Genomic DNA, 25825 nt, shown 5'->3' on the forward strand with positions numbered 1-25825 from the left:
TTTAGATTTTGTTTAGGATGAAGCTGATTTAGATTTTGTTTAGGGTGTAGCTGAGTTAGATATTGTTAAGTGTGAAGCAGATTTAGATTTTGTTTAGGATGAAACTGATTTAGATTTTGTTTAGGGTGAAGCTGAGTTAGATTTTGTTTAGGGTGAAGCTGATTTAGATTTTGTTTAGGATGAAGCTGATTTAGATTTTGTTTAGGGTGTAGCTGAGTTAGATATTGTTAAGTGTGAAGCAGATTTAGATTTTGTTTAGGGTGAAGCTGATTTAGATTTTGTTTAGGATGAAGCTGATTTAGATTTTGTTCAGGGTGAAGCTGAGTTAGATATTGTTAAGTGTGAAGCAGATTTAGATTTTGTTTAGGGTGAAGCTGATTTAGATTTTGTTTAGGGTGAATTGCAGCCTTTATACAACATCCAATACTCATCAATTTGCATATCGATCTAATCATATCTATCAATGTAATATTCACTTGATACGAATATGCATTTACTAATAATCTTTAGTAATCCTTGCAAACGAGGATAAAAGCTTTATGACGAACTTCATATCGCGATAATTACAAGTTTGCACTTAATATTGATCAATTGTTCATGAACGCCTTAGTCTTTTATGCTAATGGGATTCCATACGCTAATGACATGAAAACAATTGACTTTTGATAATTGATTTCACTTAAAGTTGATTTATAAATCCATTGTATTCACGCACTTTCGAATAGACATCATTGATTGTCGTCTGGAAAGCGACTAGAGGGTATTCAGTCGACGTACCTAAGCAATTATCTCATGCCCTCATAGGATATAATGATGTTAATATATACTTTTACACCTGTAGACACAGCCAGTAATTAGCGATATAGCCCTGTACACTCCTCTCTGACCACTAGTACATATTATACAGTATCCTCTGGAGAGACGAGGGGAATTGATCAAAGCAGATTAAAACTAGTCATAACTTACGTTATGTTTCATCATCGTCCTCTGAAATACGTTATGTTTCATCATCGTCCTCTGAAATACAATACACACTATATATATCACATATTCCTCGCTGATTAATCAGTGCTCATCGAACCATGATATTAATTTGGACCTGTCATCGAGGTACCATTTGAAACAAAATAGTATTGATTAGTGTTTCAGTGTATCTTCCAATGTCGACTAAGTCACGTACGCCTATATTTCATACCACGTAAAACGCCGCTCTATCGTCAGTATCAAACACAGTGGAATATAAATGGCCTGCAGGATTCATCTTTGTTATATTAGAAATGTCTCTGGAGGAACCATTGGCAGTTGCCACAAGCATACATATTACGTTAGTATTACCTACCAGCTTCTCTTATGTCTGGTTCATTTGCTATTCCATGGCGTGGAAACCTTCAGTTCTCATGCAGGCGATTTGGTTACTGAAATAAACGATACCATTATATATTCCCATGTTGATTTTGAACTTTGTAGACAACAAATGAAATTTTCAAAATGAAATAAATAGATAGTTTTGTCTCGATTGTCAGTGTTTCATACTTTATTTGTGTATATACAGGAAACATATATTGTATACAATTGGTTCTGATGTCTTTAAGGTTCCCGTATGAATATCCAAGGATCATTTAAAAAGGACAACACGACGATATCCATTGGGTTGAATGTTTTATGGGAATATATGACCGATGAAGTAACAGGACACGACTTTGTCCATTGCTTTGAACATCAAGTGTATAGTACCATAAGTCGAAGAAGAAAAATCCATGGTAATCATGGGGAAAAAACCATCCTTTGATAGAAGTTTCTTGTTCTATAAGGCACAAACCCAATTCTAAATTAATTAGAAAATAAAAGCTTCAATAAAGCTTTACTACATGTTGAATATTTTTCTACTGACATCATTGTCTGAATTTTAGACGCCTTAGTGGAAAATGTTGGAGTCGCCAGACATTTTGAATCAACATTCCATCACTTGACATAATGTACCAGGTCTGACGTACTAATCAATATTCCATCACTGGACATAATGTACCAGGTCTGACGTACTAATCAACATTCCATCACTTGACATAATGTACCAGGTCTGACGTACTAATCAACATTCCATCACTTAACATTATGTACCAGGTCTGACGTACTAATCAACATTCCATCACTGGACATTATGTACCAGGTCTGACGTACTAATCAACATTCCATCACTGGACATTATGTACCAGGTCTAACGTACTAATCAACATTCCATCACTGGACATTATGTACCAGGTCTAACGTACTAATCAACATTCCATCACTGGACATTATGTATAAGGTCTGACGTACTTATCAACATTCCATCACAGGACATTATGTACCAGGTCTAACGTACTAATCAACATTCCATCACTGGACATTATGTACCAGGTCTAACGTACTAATCAACATTCCATCACTGGACATTATGTATCAGGTCTGACGTACTAATCAACATTCCATCACTGGACATAATGTACCAGGTCTGACGAACTAATCAACATTCCATCACTTGACATTATGTACCAGGTCTAACGTACTAATCAACATTACATCACTTGACATAATGTACCAGGTCTAACGTACTAATCAACATTCCATCACTGGACATTATGTACCAGGTCTAACGTACTAATCAACATTCCATCACGTGACATTATGTACAAGGTCTAACGTACTAATCAATATTCCATCACTGGACATTATGTACTAGGTTTGACTTACTAATCAACATTCCATCACTTGATATTATGTTCCAGGTCTGACGTACTAATCAACATTCCATCACTGGACATAATGTACCAGGTCTAACGTACTAATCAACATTCAATCACTGGACATAATGTACCAGGTCTGACGTACTAATCAACATTCCATCACCTGACATAATGTACCAGGTCTAACGTACTAATCAACATTCCATCACTGGATATTATGTACCAGGTCTAACGTACAAATCAACATTCCATCACTGGACATAATGTACCAGGCCTGACGTACTAATCAACATTCCATCACTTGACATTATATACCAGGTCTGACGTTCTAATCAACATTCCATCACTTGACGTAATGTATCAGGTTTAACGTACTAATCAACATTCCATCACTGGACATTATGTACCAGGTTTAACGTAATAATCAACATTCCATCACTTGATATTATGTACCAGGTCTAACTTACTAATCAACATTCCATCACTGGATATTATGTATCAGGTCTGACGTACTAATCAACATTCCATCACTTGTCATAATGTACCAGGTCTGACGTACTAATCAACATTCCATCACCTGACATAATGTACCAGGTCTAACGTACTAATCAACATTCCATCACTGGATATTATGTACCAGGTCTTACGTACAAATCAACATTCCATCACTTGACATAATGTACTAGGTCTGACGTACTAATCAATATTCCATCACTTGACATTATGTACCAGGTCTGACCTACTAATCAACATTCCATCACTGGACATTATGTAACAGGTCTAACGTACTTATCAACATTCCATCACTGGATATTATGTACCAGGTCTGACGTACTAATCAACATTCCATCACTTGACATTATGTACCAGGTCTAACGTACTAAACAACATTCCATCACTGGACATTATGTACCAGGTCTAACGTACTAATCAACATTCCATCACTGGACATTATGTATAAGGTCTGACGTACTTATCAACATTCCATCACTTGACATTGTGTATCAGGTCTAACGTACTAATCAACATTCCATCACTGGACATTATGTATCAGGTCTGACGTACTAATCAACATTCCATCACTGGACATTATGTATCAGGTCTAACGTACTAATCAACATTCCATCACTGGACATTATGTACCAGGTCTGACGTACTAATCAACATTCCATCACTGGACATTATTATACCAGGTCTAACGTACTAATCAACATTCCATCACTTGACATTATGTACCAGGTCTGATGTACTAATCAACATTCCATCACTGGACATAATGTACCAGGTCTAACGTACTAATCAACATTCCATCACTGGACATTATGTACCAGGTATAACGTACTAATCAATATTCCATCACTTGTCATAATGTACCAGGTCTGACGTACTAATCAACATTCCATCACCTGACATAATGTACCAGGTCTGACATACTAATCAACATTCCATCACTGGCCATTATGTATCAGGTCTAACGTACTAATCAACATTCCATCACTGGACATTATGTACCAGGTATAACGTACTAATCAACATTCCATCACTTGTCATAATGTACTAGGTTTGACTTACTAATCAACATTCCATCACCTGACATAATGTACCAGGTCTGACCTACTAATCAATATTCCATCACTGGACATTATGTATCAGGTCTAACGTACTAATCAACATTCCATCACTTGTCATAATGTACTAGGTTTGACTTACTAATCAACATTCCATCACTTGACATTATGTATCAGGTCTAACGTACTAAACAACATTCCATCACTGGACATTATGTACCAGGTCTAACTTACTAATCAACATTCCATCACTTGACATTATGTACCAGGTCTAACGTACTAATCAAAATTCCCTCACTTGACATTATGTACCAGGTCTGACGTACTAATCAACATTCCATCACTTGACATTATGTATCAGGTCTGACGTACTTATCAACATTCCATCACTGGACATTATGTACCAGGTCTAACTTACTAATCAACATTCCATCACTTGACATTATGTATCAGGTCTAACGTACTAATCAACATTCCATCACTTGACATTATGTACCAGGTCTGATGTACTAATCAACATTCCATCACTGGACATTATGTACCAGGTCTAACGTACTAATCAACATTCCATCACTGGACATTATGTACCAGGTATAACGTACTAATCAATATTCCATCACTTGTCATTATGTACCAGGTCTGACGTACTAATCAACATTCCATCACTTGACATTATGTACCAGGTCTGACGTACTAATCAACATTCCATCACTTGACATTATGTATCAGGTCTGACGTACTAATCAACATTCCATCACTTGACATTATGTACCAGGTCTAACGTACTAATCAACATTCCATCACTTGACATTATGTATCAGGTCTGACGTACTAATCAACATTCCATCACTTGACATTATGTATCAGGTCTGACGTACTTATCAACATTCCATCACTTGACATTATGTATCAGGTCTGACGTACTTATCAACATTCCATCACTTGACATTATGTATCAGGTCTGACGTACTAATCAACATTCCATCACTTGACATTATGTATCAGGTCTAACGTACTAATCAACATTCCATCACTGGACATTATGTACCAGGTCTAACGTAATAATCAACATTCCATCACTTGACATTATGTATCAGGTCTAACGTACTAATCAACATTCCATTACTGGACATTATGTATAAGGTCTGACGTACTTATCAACATTCCATCACTTGACATTATGTATCAGGTCTAACGTACTAATCAACATTCCATCACTGGACATTATGTATCAGGTCTGACGTACTTATCAACATTCCATCACTTGACATTATGTATCAGGTCTAACGTACTAATCAACATTCCATCACTTGACATTATGTATCAGGTCTGACGTACTTATCAACATTCCATCACTTGACATTATGTATCAGGTCTAACGTACTAATCAACATTCCATCACTTGACATTATGTATCAGGTCTGACGTACTTATCAACATTCCATCACTTGTCATAATGTACCAGGTCTGACGTACTAATCAACATTCCATCACTGGACATTATGTATCAGGTCTGACGTACTTATCAACATTCCATCACTTGATATTATGTATCAGGTCTGACGTACTTATCAACATTCCATCACTTGACATTATGTATCAGGTCTGACGTACTTATCAACATTCCATCACTTGACATTATGTATCAGGTCTGACGTTCTAATCAACATTCCATCACTTGACATTATGTACCAGGTCTGACGTACTAACGTTTCGTGAATCCTAGCCTAACTAACTTGTCTACACTACCTGATTCAAACGGTTGTTAATAAGATTAAAAGGATACTAATGAACTAACAAAGTACGGAACGAAAATTTATTTTTAGATTAATTAAAAAAACAATTGTTTATTGTTGTGGTGGAGTATAACAACTGGTTTATTGATTTCGGGGATTCCTTTACCGCCAATGTAGTACCACCTGTTAACAGCTGTCGGCATAATGTGAAACAAACATTATTCCTTTTATTCGCCTCATAAATATAAGATATTATCACTTGTATCTACAAAATCCGACCAGCCATATAAAGTATAGCTGTGCGCTGGTCACGCCACCAGTCATATAAAGTATAGCTGTTGGCTGGTCATGCTATCAGCCATATAAAGTATAGCTGTGGGATGGTCATTCCACCAGTCATATAAAGTATAACTTGGGACTGATCATCCCACCAGCCATTTAAAGTATAGCGGGTGGATGGTCATTCCACCAGCCATATAAAGTATAGCTGTGGGCTGGTCATTCCACCAGCCATACAATGTATAGCTGTCGGCTGTTCTTGCCACCAGCCATATAAAATATAGCTGTGGACTGGTCATGCCACCAGCCATATAAAGTATAGCAGTTGCTGATCATCCCACCAGCCATTTAAAGTATAGCTGTGGGATGGTCATCTCACCAGCCATTTAAAATATAGGTGGTTAATGGTCATTCCGCCAACCATTTAAAGTATAGCTGTGGGCTAGTCATCCCACCAGCCATATAAAGTATAGCTGTGGGCTGGTCGTCTCACCAACCATATAAAGTATAGGTGGTGGATTGTCATTCCACAAGCCATATAAAGTATAACTGTGGGCTGGTCATCCCACCAGCCATATAAAGTATAACTGTGGGCTGGTCATCCCACCAGCCATATAAAGTATAGCTGTGGGCTGTTGTGTGTTTGTTTTACTTCTATTAACGGTCAAGGTCAGTCATGGATATTGTAGGTTGATGATGAGGAGTAGAGGTTGAGTATCCGTAAATGAAACATCGACATACGATCATACCCTGACAGCTGTCCCTCGGGAGATTTGAGATCCTCAGACGTTGAAGAACAGTGGTATTACGTCGGAACACGTTTATCATGGTGAACATAATTCCATACTGGCTAGTTTCTCGTCGATAGGGGAAATATATCCGTACGGAAACAACACATCATTGAGCGATAAAAACTGTCGTTTCATAGTTTTGGGGGTTATAATGTTTTCACAAATTTTAAGTAGCAACAATTGCCTTACATCGTGATTCTTCTAAGCTTTTTTCGTACTGTATGCCATCTAACCTTAATACACTAAATCATCATCGCGAATATCCGTTATGAAACATGTGCTGAAATCAATGACGCAAAAAAAAAAAAAAAAAAAAAACACAAACCAACCAACAACACTGTAAGCGTCCATACGCTGAGGTGGCCGAGTGGTTTAGGTGTACTGACTCGATCATTAGATCGCGTTTTCGTAACCCATGTTGGGCAATTGCCAGTTACTGGTCAGTTTAATGAGTTTGGCTGGTGATAGGACTTTCAACATCATACGTCGCCATGTTTTCTATTATCATCGTTTGTTTTCTGTAAAAGCCTATATACTGCACACAGTTATCTTCTTACTATATTTTCTTCATGTAGAATCTCAGTGTCATTGTCCGTTATTATTTATTCAGTAACACCACAGGCTATTGCCTATGACCATCAAATATAAGCGATTGATGCTTAAAACTGCGTTTGCGAGAAGATCACAACAGTAAGAAATGTCCAGGTATATCATGTATATCATAGGCCGAACACAAATCCGCCTTATCATATGTCTATCACGCCAGGAGTACTATATCTATAGAAAAATTAAATTTTAACAATTAATTTATCATAACCTCTTTAGCCTATGTAAATATCCAATTACCTTTCCATATTTTAACTGTTTACCAACATTTTCTGCAATAAAATTATGATACTATTTTAAATATGAAAAGTTTGATTTATAATGATATAATGATGCAATGATATATTATCTAATAATGGTTATCTTAATTATGAATTTCCGACATCAATTTCAAAAACTCTATATTTTGTGATCTTTCCCTTCCAAACGTTTGGTCAATTTCTTTAGCAACCAACTGTCGCTTTTATGTCCCTTTTCTGGTTTGCTTTATAGTAACATTGACGAGTTCCTGGGAGCCAAACTGCTGTTATCGGACAGTAAGTTTTAAACTGGCTTAAAACTATATATGTTCTTTGTATCTAATTAAACTTTTGCAGGTTTTTCTGAGACTGTTGTTTGATACAATCATGTTCAATCATCGATTTAGGCTTTTCTGCAATACCTCTATGGATGCAATTGTATTGGATGTCTAGTAGACCGTGATCTATTGTTACATAACCAGTGACAATTTTATGAGTGACGTTTCGATGATCAGTTCCATGTGTACCCACTCACCTACATAAAACCACTGGTTATCATGACAAAACCATACTATCCAATCTGAAGAAAATGTTAAGAAAAAAAGACATTGATGTCTCTAATACATGTTATTACCGAACCAGTTTCATGATTAAGAGTAATAGTATGTCACTAAAAACGCCAGTATGGACGTATGTACAGTTAGGTGGTTAAGCGATGTGTTATTATGACAGGACATTCATATCCCCAATAAAATAGTGCTGACTTGGCATGACCTTTTCACGTTAAATGAAACCAAAACAGGATTTTGTATGTGTATGAAATGTACCTTATGATGAATGCACATTGCTTTGCATTTATCCTTCGGAACAAATACGCAGTATCTCATATTTTATAGCACACTCTACGCATGCGTCATACCAGAAACAAGGGAAGGACGTTGCGGCCTAAGATATCAGTTATGTAAATCTCGTACAAGGATTCTGGCCAGAATATCAGGCTTATCTTGATCAAGGAGAGTCACGTGGATGATCCAATCCGACATTTGTGCACATGTTCTGCTATTTTAGACATCACACTGAATGTATAGTGTATGCTAGCATCAAGTTCGATTCAGGGTCAAGGTAATAACGTCCGGGGTATGCTAAGGTGGGAATACGAACTACAGAGTCACCTATTGTGCTGTTGTCATGGAAATTATGTTCGCATGAATCTCTTCCGTAATATTAATGATTTACAGTAACAATTACCAACGGTCCTTGGTGTAATGATGACTCGAGCCAAACCAATCTAGGCTGTACTCAGTTCAGGCCCGAGGATTACAACGATGCATTAAACTTGCATATGTGTTGACTTCATACGAGAAAAGAAAGATGGGCAAATAATTTGCGATACAACGATGGATGTTATTCAGGTGGTGTTTTTAAAAGAAACTTTTGGGGAATAAACCATAACACAAAGCACCGAATCGTCACATTTTTTGTGATAGCAATTAGAGTGCACGGCGAAATTCAGTAGTTTTCATAACCTATACCAATGATAAATACAACATATTTTATCAGATTTATATTGATTATTGGTTAACAAACACTTAATAGACAGTTTACATAAACGATGTAAAGATGACGTAATGATTGTCTCTTGGCAATCACGATGCCTTATGGTACCTTGACACACGCATGGCTGCTCTAACTTGGATGGCTGAATTTTAGACGGATAATAACGTATAGTATGGACAATGTTTGGTAACAAATGCATTTATGATCGTTGACCAGCCATGAATGTTTAAGGACGTGCCAGGTTTGATGGCGGATGAAATCCGAAGAACCCAGAGGTGGAGGGCTTGTGATAATATGGACATAATTATTACAAGTTGGTGTTTTCAAGGAAAATTTATCTACATAATTTAATAAATCAACGATACTGTAACGTCAAACGTACAGTTATCACAAATTGACAACCTTGTAAAATGTTTACAGGTGCAAATAAGGAAATCAAACTTACCAACATACCCACATTTATATTATATATAGTTTAATATATCAAACTTACCAACATACCCACATTTATATTATATATAGTTTAAATATATCAAACTTACCAACATACCCACATTTATATTATATATAGTTTAATATATATACCATCAAAATTACCAACATACCCACTTTTATATTATATATAGTTTAATATATCAAACTTACCAACATACCCACATTTATATTATATATAGTTTAATATATCAAACTTACCAACATACCCACATTTATATTATATATAGTTTAATATATCAAACTTACCAACATACCCACATTTATATTATATATAGTTTAATATATCAAAATTACCAACATACCCACTTTTATATTATATATAGTTTAATATATCAAACTTACCAACATACCCACATTTATATTATACATAGTTTAATATATCAAACTTACCAACATACCCACATTTATATTATATATAGTTTAATATATCAAACTTACCAACATACCCACATTTATATTATACATAGTTTAATATATCAAACTTACCAACATACCCACATTTATATTAAATAGAGTTTAATATATCAAACTTACCAACATACCCACATTTATATTAAATAGAGTTTAATATATCAAACTTACCAACATACCCACATTTATATTAAATAGAGTTTAATATATCAAACTTACCAACATACCCACATTTATATTATACATAGTTTAATATATTAAACTTACCAACATACCCACATATATAGTTTAATATATCAAACTTACCAACATACCCACATTTATATTATATATAGTTTAATATATCAAACTTACCAACATACCCACATTTATATTATACATAGTTTAATATATCAAACTTAACAACATACCCACATTTATATTATATATAGTTTAATATATCAAACTTACCAACATACCCACATCTATATTATGTATTGCCAGCTCATTTTAAGAATTAACAGTGTTATATGTATAAGATACATTTTGGTATGTTTAAAAGGCTTTGTTTTTCAAACATACTCTTCGAGCTGAACCTTATTGGAAATGTTGTAATACACGGTATGGCACCCTTTTTAGACACGTAGAGATAAAATCAAGAGTTGCAGAGGACCAAGGAGTACACATCAATATATATGTAAATATGAATGATCAGTTAGTTCTCCCTGATATTGGGACGGCTCTGACTTCTTTGAGAGTACCGTTTTTCTCTTCAAGTCTAATCGATAATAGCGTTACGCATATGCTCTATGAATGGTCCGGATATCAACCGAAATCATGTAATTAAAACGAGTAATTGAGAGATGTAACATAAGAGATCCCTTTAATGTTTTTAATTTGGCAGCTGTCAATTTACTTGAATTAAGGAGGTATTCGTTGAAGGCGAAATACATGTTGAGCAGGATAGCGTGTACGTGTCAGAGCCCAGCTTCACAAACGTCCATTGACTTACGTAAACTCCTTATCCATATAAAAACATTTCAGAAGATAAGAATACAATCTTAGTTAAGGCAGTTCCTTCTTTAGTTAAGGAACGGTCTTTAACTTCCGTAATATTTTACTTGTGGAGTTTTAGTAAAATGATATTCCTTGAAATTTGCTTATATTTAGATTCGATAATATATGGGGTATTTTCATATACATTAGTATGTGTATTGTCAATTACACTAGTAATTCACGACATAAGCTAAGTGGAGCAGGGAACAAAATCAGCTTCTCTTTCCCTAAGAACTAATGTGGCTTAAAATAAACTTATACATTGTAAGTCATTCAGTACTTTATCATCATTGAGGTGAACGACATAGTAACGGATCACAGAGCACGCTTAATGGGCTAAGCTGAGTGGTCAGTTGGAGAGGGTGATATCTGGCTACCTAAGCAAGTCCACCATAAAGGGTGTCGGAAGAGTCAGCGTCGTGAAGCACAAAGTACGAGAAAAATAACATAAACAATATAATATTTCAACTAACTTTACTTACGTTTCAATTAAACGCTTTAAAAAATAAATTCTCTTTAAATCTCATTCACTGTTCCGTGTACACCACATATAGACATGACCTAGGGACAAGACAGTTTGTGTTAAGATGTGGTGCTGGGAGCGTCCACTGTTCTTCTTCTCGAGGTATGTCCTGGTCATGCTGGGTTTTTTTGTACACGATTTGTAATCTTCAAGCTTCACATTGGTGTTCTTTCTTTACTATTGTCTCGCACAAAATCAGATAACCAACGACTCTTAATCTTTCTACCGAACAGTCATAATTTCGCCTTTTCGTTATACAGAAAGTGCTTTATCTGCTCATATGACCGCAATTAATTTTGAATTCAATGTATGCATCCTACTACCATCAAGGGTCATTCACCGATATGCCAGTTGTCAGTTGTGAAGGAAAACCATATCCCTACGGAGAAAAATCCGTGACCGACGGTTAGCATTTTACTACTGCTCCATAAAGGTTCCTACATTTATCTAACGAGCCAGAATAGGGGGTTAGTGGTCAGGACACCTGTAGGAATCGGGCATTTAAATCTATATTTTCCTTGTGATAAGGTATTGAACGATACGCCATTCGGTCGCGAGAGTAACATTATACAAAACTAAAAGAATATATATTTCTCATACAACCCGATGACGTAACATTCAATCACTGCTCACAAGAGACAAGAGCAGATAGCTCTGTATAACGAAAAGACACGAAATCAAGGTATCAGTCACTAAATGTTGACTGCTGACACATTTGTACAATGATTGCACTAGGATTGGGAATAACCGAGGCTAAATTCCAACATTATATTAACAAGACCTGCTTTAAAGATTTATATAACAAAATATTATATATTATCTACAATCTACTTAACGCTTTGTACACCAAGTGATATCTTAGGGAAAGGATCTATCACAGGTCAAACCAGTACAGAGTTCAATATATAGGACACTTACATAATAAAAAACAAAGTGTAAATGCATATATATCTACAGTATATTACTAATCTAAATTAGAAAATGAATAATATATAAAACAACACAAAAATAATTCATGAGTATCCATAGATAGGGACAGAATCTAACGTTTTTAGAAAAAAACGTCACATGTGTTAGTTAATACTATTAAATATATTTTTTTCACTCATTCTTGAGGACAATTCTACCAAGCAAGATAATAAATAAGAACTAAAAAACAAAACAGTATGGCGTTTTATAACAATGTTCAGGAATTAACAAAAGTGTGTTTAAGTAACAACATAAATAATAAACATCTATATTTGCCATCTGATAACAATCTTATCGATAACATTAGCCAAGATTGATTACTTCCAGGCGTAAAGCGATATTATATAACAAAAACAAAAACTGGAAACTATATTATCTTATTTTTTCTTTAAAGATGCTCAACCGCTGACATTTTTTCTCAATAGAAATAGGAGCAGACGAATTAGCAGTTTTCTTCAATTACAAAAGTTACTTACTTTCCACCATTACCACCATTTAAAAGTTTGAGATTCTAATGTCACTTCAAGATAAAAAATAATATTAAAAATAATTAATTGCGTCCCGAAAAAAATCCTTGGCACTATGTCCTATTTTGTGTGTGTTAATTAGACATTTATAAATGATTAAACTTCAATTATTGATCAAATGATACGCATCGCTTATACTCTATCGGCGGTGGAGCATCTTTAATGATAATAATGAATTTAGCCATCTCGAAACTGAGACGAGAAGACTAATGGCAAGTAGATAGCAATATGAATAAATAGTATAACAAATCAATTGCCGAAATAGAGTTATAGCTCAGAGACAAATCGGTATGTATTTGTTCCCTTTTAGACCAATACCGTCGTACATGCTTTACGAACTTAATAAATCAGGTCTTAATTTAAAGGTGTTGAACAATGGAAGTTAGTACCAATTTAAAACTAAAGTAGTCTAATATACTTCCTTCACACTATCGTTACCTTTAAAACTATAGTTTGTTATTGATCTTTTGATTGCATGGGCACCAAAATTTAATCTTCTTATTTAGGATTCGTATTTGTATCTGTTCATTGCTGGGTAAATGCTAATTAATGTGCAAGTAATGAAGAAAAATAAAGGGCGCAGGATGTGAATATCACTATTTTTCGGATGGTATGGTACATGACTTAACACATCTATTTGAGATACACAGATCTACTAATTACTATGTACAGACTTTGTTAACTCTGTTTAAAAGTACAGCTAGATAAATTAAATAATTTCACATTCATCTCATCTTGCATCAACGGAGACTAATACAGCCATGTTATTGACATGTTATCATGCATACATATAAGCTTTAAACACAATCTTAGTATCATTACGATCTCACTTACAGTCTTACAATGTAAACAAAAAATAATAGACACGCATTACATATAAACAATTCTAAAGCAATTGTTTTTTGCCATCAATATAGCTCAACATGAACTATTTTATCACCCAAGAAAATATCAAATAATACAGAAATCAATTTATAGATACGCGCCATTTATAACATAAATCTTTGGTGTCTTTATTTTCTTTCTGATATGGGCCAAAAATATATGTAATTAGGATCATTACTTAGACAAAGATAGGACTGTAACATAAGGTATTACATAGCACTGTAAAAAGGATTTAAATAGATCGTAACTCCACAGAATATAAATACTGTAAACACACGACAGGTAAACTATTGCACCCACACGAGACAGACACCCACAGTAAGATATCACAAATGCATTACAAAGCAAGCCAGTGAACCTTCCGACGACCAATATCACAATGAGTTTAACAATATCCCAGGCAGTACACTAGGTCCTGTGTAATGCATACATGTCTAAATCAGCTCGAAAGACGGCAGAATTAGAATCAAGTCCAACATAGATTGTCTAAAGACAGAATTACAAAGGATACATTCAGATTCTATTTACATTACTTAAATTACTGTTTTATATGGCGTATTACCTAAAAAACCATAATCTGTTAACATACTCCAGGAATATAGCAAACACTACATATAACAGACATGCAGATCCACAGACAATGATAGATATACAGCTTAAACTCTATTATCATTACCTGGTTCAGCACGGTATTAAATGAACGCCAGTGGAATATAACACTATTATAATACAAGTTTACAAAGCTTAAGTTTTACTATGGCAAGAGATTGTTTACCAACTCGAAGGCTAATTTGCAAATATCTCAACAAGTGATTGTAAAAAAAGTCTGTTCTATTATCAGTATGTAACTTATACATTAAAATGCAAGTATACACATAGAAATTTGAGTGAATATTTACGCATTCAGTATCTAATGCAGTTTGTTTGTAGCACTCATAAATTATATATATCTAACAAGTAAACATAAAGCGATAGATAAATTATAGCATTTTATCTACAACAATCACGACAAAAATAGTTGTAACCCCTTAGAATCAATACATTAAATAACAGACATTGATTCCCACGATGTAAAACAAAATCATGAATTTCATCCGTCGTGTTTCGTTATGAACTAGCACTTAGTCATTGTAGTCTTGTGTGTTGTGTGTCTATGTATATCGCTTGTTAGAAGTGTAAGCTAGATGGTGGCCTGAGGTAGGGATGAAACTTATCCCGTGATAACAATACACGGAAGAATTACGCATACGTTCAGCATGTGACATTGCTTCGTTCTCCGGAATGCACATGTACAGCCCGAAAGAATATTAATGGAAAGGTACATTAGGTAAGAACCGATATTATTATATTGGATTACTTTTCTGCACTTGAAATGTAGCAAAGAGGATACAAGTGTGAATAAGATTTCGACATATCATCTAAGCCAATAGTGTGTATTATCTCCTTCTTATACTGACCGACACAGTATCCATTATGTTACGTGTGCTATTCTGCAACGCTCGAGGGATTAAGCCCTGTGAAGCATCCTACCAATATAAAACATTAAGACGAACTCCTTCAACATGCATTTTGTATTATGATGAAATATTAGAAACAGAGTTTTAACTTTATTCCTTGTAATTGAAGCAAAAGCACTCTTGTCAAAGCGAAGAGCACGCGGTCAGAACGTGATTGCTTATATAAAACACTACTTCCGTTGTACACTCACTAAGACTTCCTTTTCCGGTTTGGCATGATCTACGTTACCATGCCATTGATAATCTATGTCAAGACGTATTGTCGCGTATAGATGCACCTCTATAGTTAAATTCTCCGCTCGTATTTACAGACAAAAAACAATCTTGATTAGTTAATGAAAGAAAAGCGATAGGTTTCCTTCTTGTTTTTCAGAATGTGATTCTGTTCTATAAAGGTATTGTTTTGTTTTAATATCATTTTAATATCATCAGATGTTGTTACCATATTTTTAAAAAAAAACAGTAAATGATTGGGCAATAGGCAATTAGTGTTGTGCAAGACACAGGGAATTGTAAACACCAAATGGAAAATATGCAACTGTGATATTGAAAATCTAGTATTCAAAAATTGTCGCAAAGTATGAATTGCATTACATAAAGAACAAAGGCCATTGCAGACACCTATAACACATGCTTCGTCAGAAAGGGTTATAAATCCAGGTATCCACATACAGAGGTAACTTAGGATGGCTAATGAAATGCCATTTCAAACCGACATTTAGGGGGGATTGCAAATTAATTTCAAAATTATGCGCCATTTCCTTTGAATAACGTACATTTGACAAAAACAAGATATGTCAAAGGAATGCGTGTGTGAAAACAAGTCTTTGTCAATGTGGTCGACCCTCAAAGGTATCCGGTATCGTTAGGAATTCATTTGATAGTCCAGCCAGACCGATTTAAGGAAGTAAAGAGATGTCATGGTACATGTGTATGTGAAAGATTGTCACATTAAACGTGGGAAAGTGGATATCGTGAAGAAAGATAATCCCATAAGACCATATACCATCACAAAGAGTGGAGGGAATTCAATAAAAGTAAACACCTATATAAAGAAATATATAAGTGTACATTGCAATGTCTGTATACTGAGCATAAAAATAAACAAAACAAAATGCAGTTAAACCGCATATCTAGTTAACAACAGCACCAGGGTAATACCAAAACGACAACACGTTTCTTAATGTGTGTTTTTTTTAAATCATTACTGATCAACATCAATATGTATTCCAAATAACATCTTATACGAATCCGACATATTACAGACAATAATTACATTAGAAAAGTGAACTGCTGCAGTGTAGAAAAAAATAAATACTACAATTTAGATCGCAGTCTGAAAGGAAAACCGCACACTACTTAACCCAAATGTAATGAGCCAAATCTACTTTGCAATAACTCCGTTACAGTGCATACGTGTAAGGTATTAGGATACACATGGTACCGGTCATTGACCAAGTGTTGTGACTGAGGTGATCAGAAAATGACCACCTTATTTTTACATTCGTCATGAGTGGTTAATGACCGATAAGTACTAATAGTTCAGATCAAGCTTCATAATCCGTTCTCAGATTTGTAATCATATGTGTGTTCCTAGCACGTGAGTTATGGTACTATCAATTATGACGTCTTATAATTATTCGATCGAATTGTACTTTTTTAAAAATGAACTTTCCATATTTGTGACAACTTTTGTTTGTTTGGAGGAAATTTATTAATATCTGTAATATCACACTTGCTTATTTTACTTTATTTTTTGCATTTTGCGAGCCAAGAGGTATTGATAACTACTGGTCAAGTTAAGTAGATTATCTTTAATCTCACAGTTATATTATCACTTTGCTCTACTTTTTCCACTCCAGCTGTTTTATCGCTTTGTACACGAACACCAAAAATAGGACATTTCAACGCATCTGTGAAAGGTCAGGTAAGGTGCTTAAACACATGACTATATGGCATTAAAAGATTTTAAAGTACGATAATCGCACATAATCATTAATGTATCAAGAAACCTTTCGACTGAGAACATTAAAACGCCAATGTTAAGTAAATGATTCGAATTTAGTTATTAAATGTAAGTAATGGTCGAGTGTACAGAATCGCGTCAACCAATCGAAGTAATGAGTTTTTAATATGCATCTGTGATATAAAAAACATTTCAGCTGTAAACTTACAAAACTCGTCGTACGTACAGATCGTTTACACATCACTCTGACCAATTTCTACCCGTGACATTATCGACTGATCTATTTCATGGATGACAGTCGCTCAGTGAAAATAATTTTGATGTAGTGAACTCCGTTTCGTGACGTATCGATTTCATCAACGTAACACTATTTCATAAAGTATTAGTCTGTTTATCTGAACATGGGGGCGAGCTCATTCAGGTGGACTATTTACAGCACACTATGTCTCTTTGGAGCTTTGCCAAGGCAGCAAATATCACAGTTGACTAACACAACAGCTTTCACTATTATTGTGAAATACCGAAATAAGAGAACCGTGCTTGTCTGGTAAAGTAACTCCAGTATATTTCTATTGCAAGACGTGCATGTAAAAGGGAACGAATTCACCTGCTAGTGGTGTCAATGAACTCTAGGTGTATACAGACAGGTGCGACCAGGCATTTCACAGGTTTGGCAAGATATGGCAACCCCCACTGCCAGTAATGATTTCTCTGAATGATGTCTGCTGTACACCTGACAATCAAACGACCTGAATGACCTCAAAATGGTTAGACCTACTCTACGTTTCACAGGAAGCGTTGGGAAAGGTTGAGAATGGTCAACTTTAAGAAAACAATAGTCTAGGAGATGGAGCCCTAAAACTAACAATTGTTTATGTATGAACCAACGTGTGAATATGCAACAAACCTCACCAGTTTTAGAATCGTAATTTTATCGTTGACAAGCCTATGGAAAGCGTTGTATATATCTAACTGCCCAATGTTTAAGCTAAACTATTATGATTTATATCAACTCTTGTGTCACGTACGCATGTTTCTTGTAACTTCTGACTTTGTCAAGAATGTTTGACGTTAAGTCATTCAAGAATGTATTCAAGAATGTGTGAGTGATGTCCAAGTGTTGTTTTATTGTCAATTATTGACTATGGATGTTTCCATGCACCTGAATCACTTGCCATTGTATCATAAACTGTTCTTTTGATCACTTTCGACAGACAACTAATGTGTTTATATCAGGTCGCTTTACAGCTCCTATTTGTATATCCACTGTACGGCCATGTTTCTTCTCTGAATGACAGTGTACATGTTCAGTCTGTGATAACATAATAACTGGTAATAAAATGTAACGAAGACGAGTTATGTTTTATGTAAGTACAATATCATTATATGGTGAGAGTGTAGGATTAGAATCATGTACTGGATTTCAATGTATAAGCTGTAATGAACAAGCTCCCATTCCATAATAATGTAAGTAACTTGAGATGCTTACAATTGCATTTAGCAGATAGCCAGACAAGAAAAAAAAACCCAACAAAATGGTAAGGTAAAACAGGTACACCAACAAGAAACATATACTGGTTCGAAATGGGGCGTAAGACTATCACGGCCAGGGGTAATGCCGAAATCTCCAGATGGTGTAGGAAGGTCAGTTAATGCCAAAACTTGAGGGTTTCAAATCGAGACCATCAGAACAACTTTACTTGGGTAGCGATCAAACTGTTTTAATATACAGGGATTGTGACAATAAGGTAACTGTAATGTTAAACGTGTCATTGGTACCAAAGCTGTTATATTTAAATGTGAGACTGATTTCTACGATGAGGTGACCCGAGTTACAATGTTACATGATAAAGGATCTGGACGTATGGGCGCATGGGGAACATGCCTTGCATAAAACTGCTCATGCTATATATATATATATAAGCTACCAAATAGCATGCATTAAATCACAATCACTTCTTGCTAACGGGGGCAATGACCCAATGAAACACAAAGGATGTGCATGGTAATATTACAAATAGCTAATCAAAGGCAGGTACTCGACGCACTACAATCCCAGTATAATGTGGAAGGCATACAGATTAAGTGTTAACAGGTGGCTATTTTTATATTAGTTACATCTTACACAAGTGATAACATTAACTGGCTCACTATTTTATATCATATAGAGGGGACTTGGATCGGAGAACATCTAGTTTCCAGATGGAAGATACTCTTATAACGTATAAATCTAGATTTAGAATGGCATTACCCGGGTTCGACTTTTGGTCAAATTGGGAAAATATTATTGCTACGCCGCTTGAGGTTTAGCAGTTAGAATCGTATGCAAATCACGCCATCTTGCAGGATAGCCATGTAGCAAGAACGCTTGAATCAGACGGACGTTCGGTGTGTTACAAGAATTGCTTATTGAAGTAATATTAAAACGAATGACGGAAAAAGACCTGAATATGTCCGGGATTATCTTCCTGATAAAATCGTAGTCACGCAGGGTTTGCATCTATCGAGATTTTAGTGAACAAGTATCCATGGTATATCTATTCTGAAAAACTGAATGACTGTTACAGTCTGGCGTATTTTCCAGCAAGTTATCAGTCATTTTATAATTTCCAATGAAATCTCATAATAAACATTCTGTGGCAATGAATGCATTTAAAATTTTATAAGCAATTCAAGCCATCTTTTTAAAGTGATATTAAAACGATTTACGGAAACAAATTTGAATCAATTAAAATTGCAAAACAATATGGTCATATCATTGTTTGATTTCCATAATCTTTCCAATCAAAGAGTTAAGCTTCCGCGTAGCCCACTTAGCTTTTTGGGAAGCTTATACTTGTGTATCCAACCTTAGTGTGCGACCCTTGGGGAAAATGGCATCGTTTACGACACTGAATCGGAAAGGGTGGACTTGACTACATTCTCACGCAGGAACTGGAAAGTTGTAGTCATTTGATCGGTGTTTAATTAATTATCTAATATCAATAAGGTGCAAATTATTCACGTTTACCTGGTATTCTGTAAAATAAACTAAGTCGTGGGTGTCCCATACAAAGGAACGTGGACGACTTGATTGATTGTTTTAGTGCCACATCACGCCGCTAGGCTGCGCTAGAAACGACGCCTATCGTATCAAGAGCAGGCAATACAGTCTTCGCTCTTCAACGGTTACGGAACTAAGAATTGGGAAAACGGGAGAGAGATTTGTACATGTATAAGTGTATACGAATAAATTGATTGCGATATCAAATATCTAACTAAACAGACAATCAAGCTACTACAGATCTAACATACTTTGAAACAAAAGAGATATAACGTGAAATTGCTCATTATTATGTCAACATAAAATAGCTAATTATCTATGCGATATAGTAGCTTTAAAAGGGTGAAATGTACAGAGAGAATCTCAGGACGAAGCTCCAAACGAAGATACGATTTGACAAATTGATAATTTTATGGGAAAAGGGGAATGGATACCGATCAATATGAAATTGTTCAATACCTTTAAAACTCAATGCACATTTAAAAGGGAGATGATCAATGGCAAAACGAAGCACAGATAACTTCGGCGTATTAATCAAAACCATAATCTAATAATAACCTTACTTTTGTTTTATTGTTTATAATAGACAATCACTTATATTTCTAAAATGTCGCACACAAAATTGTTTTCAGATAAGAAAGCGGGCGAATGTCGCATTAATAATTTATTATCGAGGGGAGATAAGCGAGTGCATGCAGGATTGGAGAAGCTGAGCTTTGCTCTAGTCACTCTTTTCCTGGCACTCCTGCAAAGTAAACAAAACAAACATTAAACAATTAATCGTAATGGAATGATCATAGTCTATAGTAGGTATCACTATGTTACACTACAGGCAACTTCAATCTCTTTATTAGAATCGGATTATTTCATATGGCACAGCTTTACAGTGTAGTCTATAACTAATTATACTTCACTAAAAATACTAGCGAGCCCAACGTTCTACCGCCACGCCATGAAAAAAGGAGGATTCTAGGTAAATGGTAACGAAGACTTGGGTAAAGCTACAGACTTAAAATACTTACTATTTACATGAAAGACCTGATGAAAAGGAAGGTGTCATTTTAGCATACTGTACTGAGGTTATTATCGATATAACGTTTGGCTCTCACTGAAAGCGTATCATTCATTACATAGAACCACCGAAACCCTCTATTTGGAAATAATTGATCCGGGTGTCCGAATCGGAGTACTTATTCCAAATCAAGTCCCCACTCCTACACTTTATCAATATCTACTAAGACGAGAGGGATTACATCCTCGATACGTCAGAGGTTATTATCACTGGTGCTATACCAAACCGTGGGCTATTCTCGATACTCCAGGGTTTACTATCACTGACGTTATATCCAATCTTGGGCCATCCTCGATACTCAAGGGGTTACTATCACTGACATTATATCCAACCCTGGTTTATCCTCGATATTCCAGGGGTTACTATCACTGACGTTATATCAACCCATGGATTATCTCTCAGTAAAACTGGAGAAGACACATTTATTTTTTTTCCTTTAATGTACGTCAAAAGAATCGCATTACGCTTCATTGTGGTCGCCTGTGGTGTCGCTCTTTCTGTAATCTTCAAAAGAATATTCTGTAGGCCTGTTATTTGTCAGCTTTACTGTGAGATACTAATTAGTCAAGGAGTAAATATAAAGTAAGTGATAGTAAACCCTGGAGTATCAAGGGATGTGATAATATAAGTATTAGTAATAAAACATGTAGGTTAAGATAATATTATGATCCTAAGATAAAGAAAATGTCCAGAGAGAATTAAATGTAGATGTAATCAGAGCATTTATATAAATTTAGTTAGAAGAAAAGGGTTTCATCTTTATATTGCCTATCACTGGTAATGCTGGTAGCATTTATTTCCACATCAATGAACACAAGGATGCCTTTACCTAACGTAGCCCAATAGATAACTGATTCAGTGTTCTATGTGCAAGGCCACTGTCCTAATTACAGGAACTATACACTGACAGGCAGTGGAATAGACAGTACACGTAGACTTAGAAAATCGTGCGTGACAGATATACATCTGGACTGCCAGCGTATAAACTATTACGTTATATGTTTAACATTATTTCTATCTATAATTAACCATTATTTCTAAATGCAGTCCTAGTTTTCTCCCAGACTTCCATATAATAATAGTGTGGTGTACACTGTGGCTACTTAATAGTAAGTCAATTTTCATACCTGATATGTTCTTTCTAAGATTTAGTTGATCAAACAGTCTGAAAATAGTCTATCGAAAGGGTTTTAGAACGTTTAACGTGCTCGCTAGCACTTCCAGTGCACAGCTAGCTATAACGCAATGATGTAAAGAGAGAGATTCCGAATAATTGCCCCGACAAACATTTACGAATAAAGACTTAATTTATCAACGACCACCACTAATATACTGATTTAGGATTTCGGTGTGCCACAGCACGTGTGTAATTACATAACATCGAACTTATTGTAGGTATATAAACTTGCCATATATACAGGAAATGCATCATTGTTTACATACACTACATATTGTCTGCTTGTTGTGTAGCCATTACAGTACCCACCCAATAAACTAATAAAAATAGAACTATAAAGTATATATAACTAATGAATAAATTTTAACTATAATAGTGATTTGATACTACCAAGACAGTGAATTTAAAAGCTCATTTTCACTGATTAATTAAGTAAACTTTTGATCATCTTATAGAGCATTATATGCCACATAGTGCAAACAAACATTGTTCATACGTTTTGGCATGTGACCTTACATGTAGATATTACGTATTTATATCACAACTCGCAGTAACAAACATTACCTATAATATCATATCAAATACGGCAAATCAATAACTCACATTATAAACCACACAGTGATGTACCGAAAGTAACAGGCTCATTCGGTAGAAAATTAGCTTTTATTTATAATGTATCCTGATTTTTAATATATTTCGTCATTTTATTTACTGAATATAAATAAAAATTGCTATTTTTCATGAATTGTTCAAAATAATTGTCAAACTTTACCGATAAAAGTCATTAACTTCACAATAAATCCATCATGAAGAAATGCATATATAATGATAGAAATTAACTTCTGGCAAATCACTTTTGGTGCATCACTGTAAAATGTCTAACACTTTCAATTAATTAAAAAATTTTAGAAATAAATTGAACATCTAGACATGAATGAACATTAAAGAAAATGTACCCATGAATCCTCAGCTTCCGTCGGTGTTGTCTTGGCGAAGCACTCGAACACATAATTCGAATCCTCGTTGTTGTCCCAATATTCAGCATTATTAACGCGGTAAGATAGCGCAAACTCCAGTCGGGCATGTAAGCCGAAATCCGCAGGTGCGACTATACTGAATGAAAAACGGTCTGTCGGTCCATCACATGAATTTTTCACGTACGAAGCCGCAATATCATGGAAAGTAACCCATCCATTTGTGGTGTACCTGACACGACAGAATTTATGAAATCCCAGATTCGCCACCCGAATAATCCCCGTTATGGTAAGGTTTGTGACAACAGCATTCTCTAGGCAAACTTTTCGCGTCACAACTCGCCTTAAGAAATCGTCTGATGCACCAGGCTGTTGGAAACATGCTGTTAAATATCTGTTTCCAATACTTTTCCTGTCTAACTCCAACCCTTCTTGCAAATCCTTCATAGCTGATGGGGGTATTTTTGGAGGAGCATCGGCATTTAATACATGACGAACATCTTCCAAGTCAAGACCCATGGCGTCGGCAAACCTCACCATTTTTTTACGTCTCGGCGTTCCGGGTGGAGTTTTATTTGTCTTTAGGGATGAAGACTTTCTTAACTGTGCTCTATTTACAGTAAATTCATCTTCCTCATCATCTGGACTGTCCGGAGCCAGGTAGTCAAACAACGACCCTTGTGACGATGCTAATTTTTTGTCATTATCTATCAATGGTTTTTCATTAACGTTGAGTCTTAAAGTCGGCAGAGAACTAGCAGTTTTTAATTTAATAAGTTTCTCTGATTTTTCTTCTGAATCACGCAAATCTTTAGCTAGAGAATTCATTACTGCACTTACTACTTCCCCAATCGAGGCCCCATGACCTTCCGATGACTCCTCAAGGTTATTCTCCTCAGGACTATTGATCGAATCCACGAAGAATTCGTCACTGGCAGCAGAACGTCCATTTGAACTTGTTACTGAATCCAAATCGTCCATGTTATTTACATATATACCTTCTTCACTCGAATCATTTGAACAAATCCTTTCCCGGCCATTTTGCTTTTCCGCACTGTCGTCTGCTAGACCTCTCGGAGTACTACAAACGCCGGTGTTTACCGGTGGACACGAACATTCAGTCACTAAATCCATCTGTTGTGACTGAATGACATTCAGGAATACCTCATCATTACAATCTTTGATTTCTCGTTTTGGATTCCACACAAAATTTCCACTCACACTGTAAGTATCAAGGTAACTGTCTTCCGAATACGAGAGATTGCGAGGTAAATAAAGCTCGCACTCGACTGCTGCTCGCTCATGTGTACACGCCAGAGGGGATGATGATTGCACGCTCATTGGTACACATTAGATGTGAACAGCGCGTGTTCGTGTGCGTTTGTTCAACAACTTGTCCCAAATAAACATATGATAGGTTGATATACCTTTATATTCCTTCCTGTTTGTTAGTGAGCACAGGTTTACGAAATCTCCAGCTAAGAAGCGGATGTAAACACTAGTTGTCATATCCGAGACTTAAGTACGTGTGTGTGTGAATCGAACGAAAACGATCACTGGCACGAGAAGGTTATACGTACACACTCAATGTTAAACAATGCCATAAATACCTTTATTGGGAAATGTTCCAATCCGTATTCAAACATAGTGTTAATCCAAGTTAGTAGCCTGGTCGTCTGCTGTCTGTGAGCTTACACCCGCCTCTGTGAGCGATCACAGCCGCACTGTTTAT

General features: G+C 35.5%; 1 protein-coding gene across 2 annotated transcripts; it reads right to left on the reverse strand.

Moving 5' to 3' along the window:
• Window positions 1-1396: 1396 nt before the first annotated feature.
• LOC138316331 (glycogen-binding subunit 76A-like) lies at window positions 1397-25799 on the reverse strand. Of its 2 annotated transcripts, none has more exons than XM_069258009.1 (2): window positions 24076-25799; window positions 1397-1415 (listed from the first exon to the last, which is right to left on the reverse strand). In XM_069258009.1, the coding sequence occupies exons 1-2, from the start codon at window positions 25432-25434 to the stop codon at window positions 1413-1415; spliced, it is 1362 nt and encodes a 453-aa protein (XP_069114110.1). In that variant the 5' UTR covers window positions 25435-25799; the 3' UTR covers window positions 1397-1412. The 2 variants fall into 2 exon arrangements, with proteins under 2 accessions (XP_069114110.1, XP_069114109.1); XM_069258008.1 differs by lacking the exon at window positions 1397-1415 and adding an exon at window positions 11900-21615.
• Between the last annotated feature and the right edge of the window lie 26 nt (window positions 25800-25825).

The sequence above is a fragment of the Argopecten irradians genome, chromosome 2 (genome assembly GCF_041381155.1).
Source record: "Argopecten irradians isolate NY chromosome 2, Ai_NY, whole genome shotgun sequence".
NCBI classification, from domain to species: Eukaryota; Metazoa; Mollusca; class Bivalvia; order Pectinida; family Pectinidae; genus Argopecten; species Argopecten irradians.

Bases quoted from the DNA above. Each gene is read 5' to 3' on its own strand.
- LOC138316331 (XM_069258008.1), bottom strand. From the start codon at position 25,434: ATGAGCGTGCAATCATCATCCCCTCTGGCGTGTACACATGAGCGAGCA. The intron at 21,616-24,075 runs GTACATTTTCTT...TTTACTTTGCAG, and splicing joins CGGAAGCTGAGGATTCATGG to GAGTGCCAGGAAAAGAGTGA.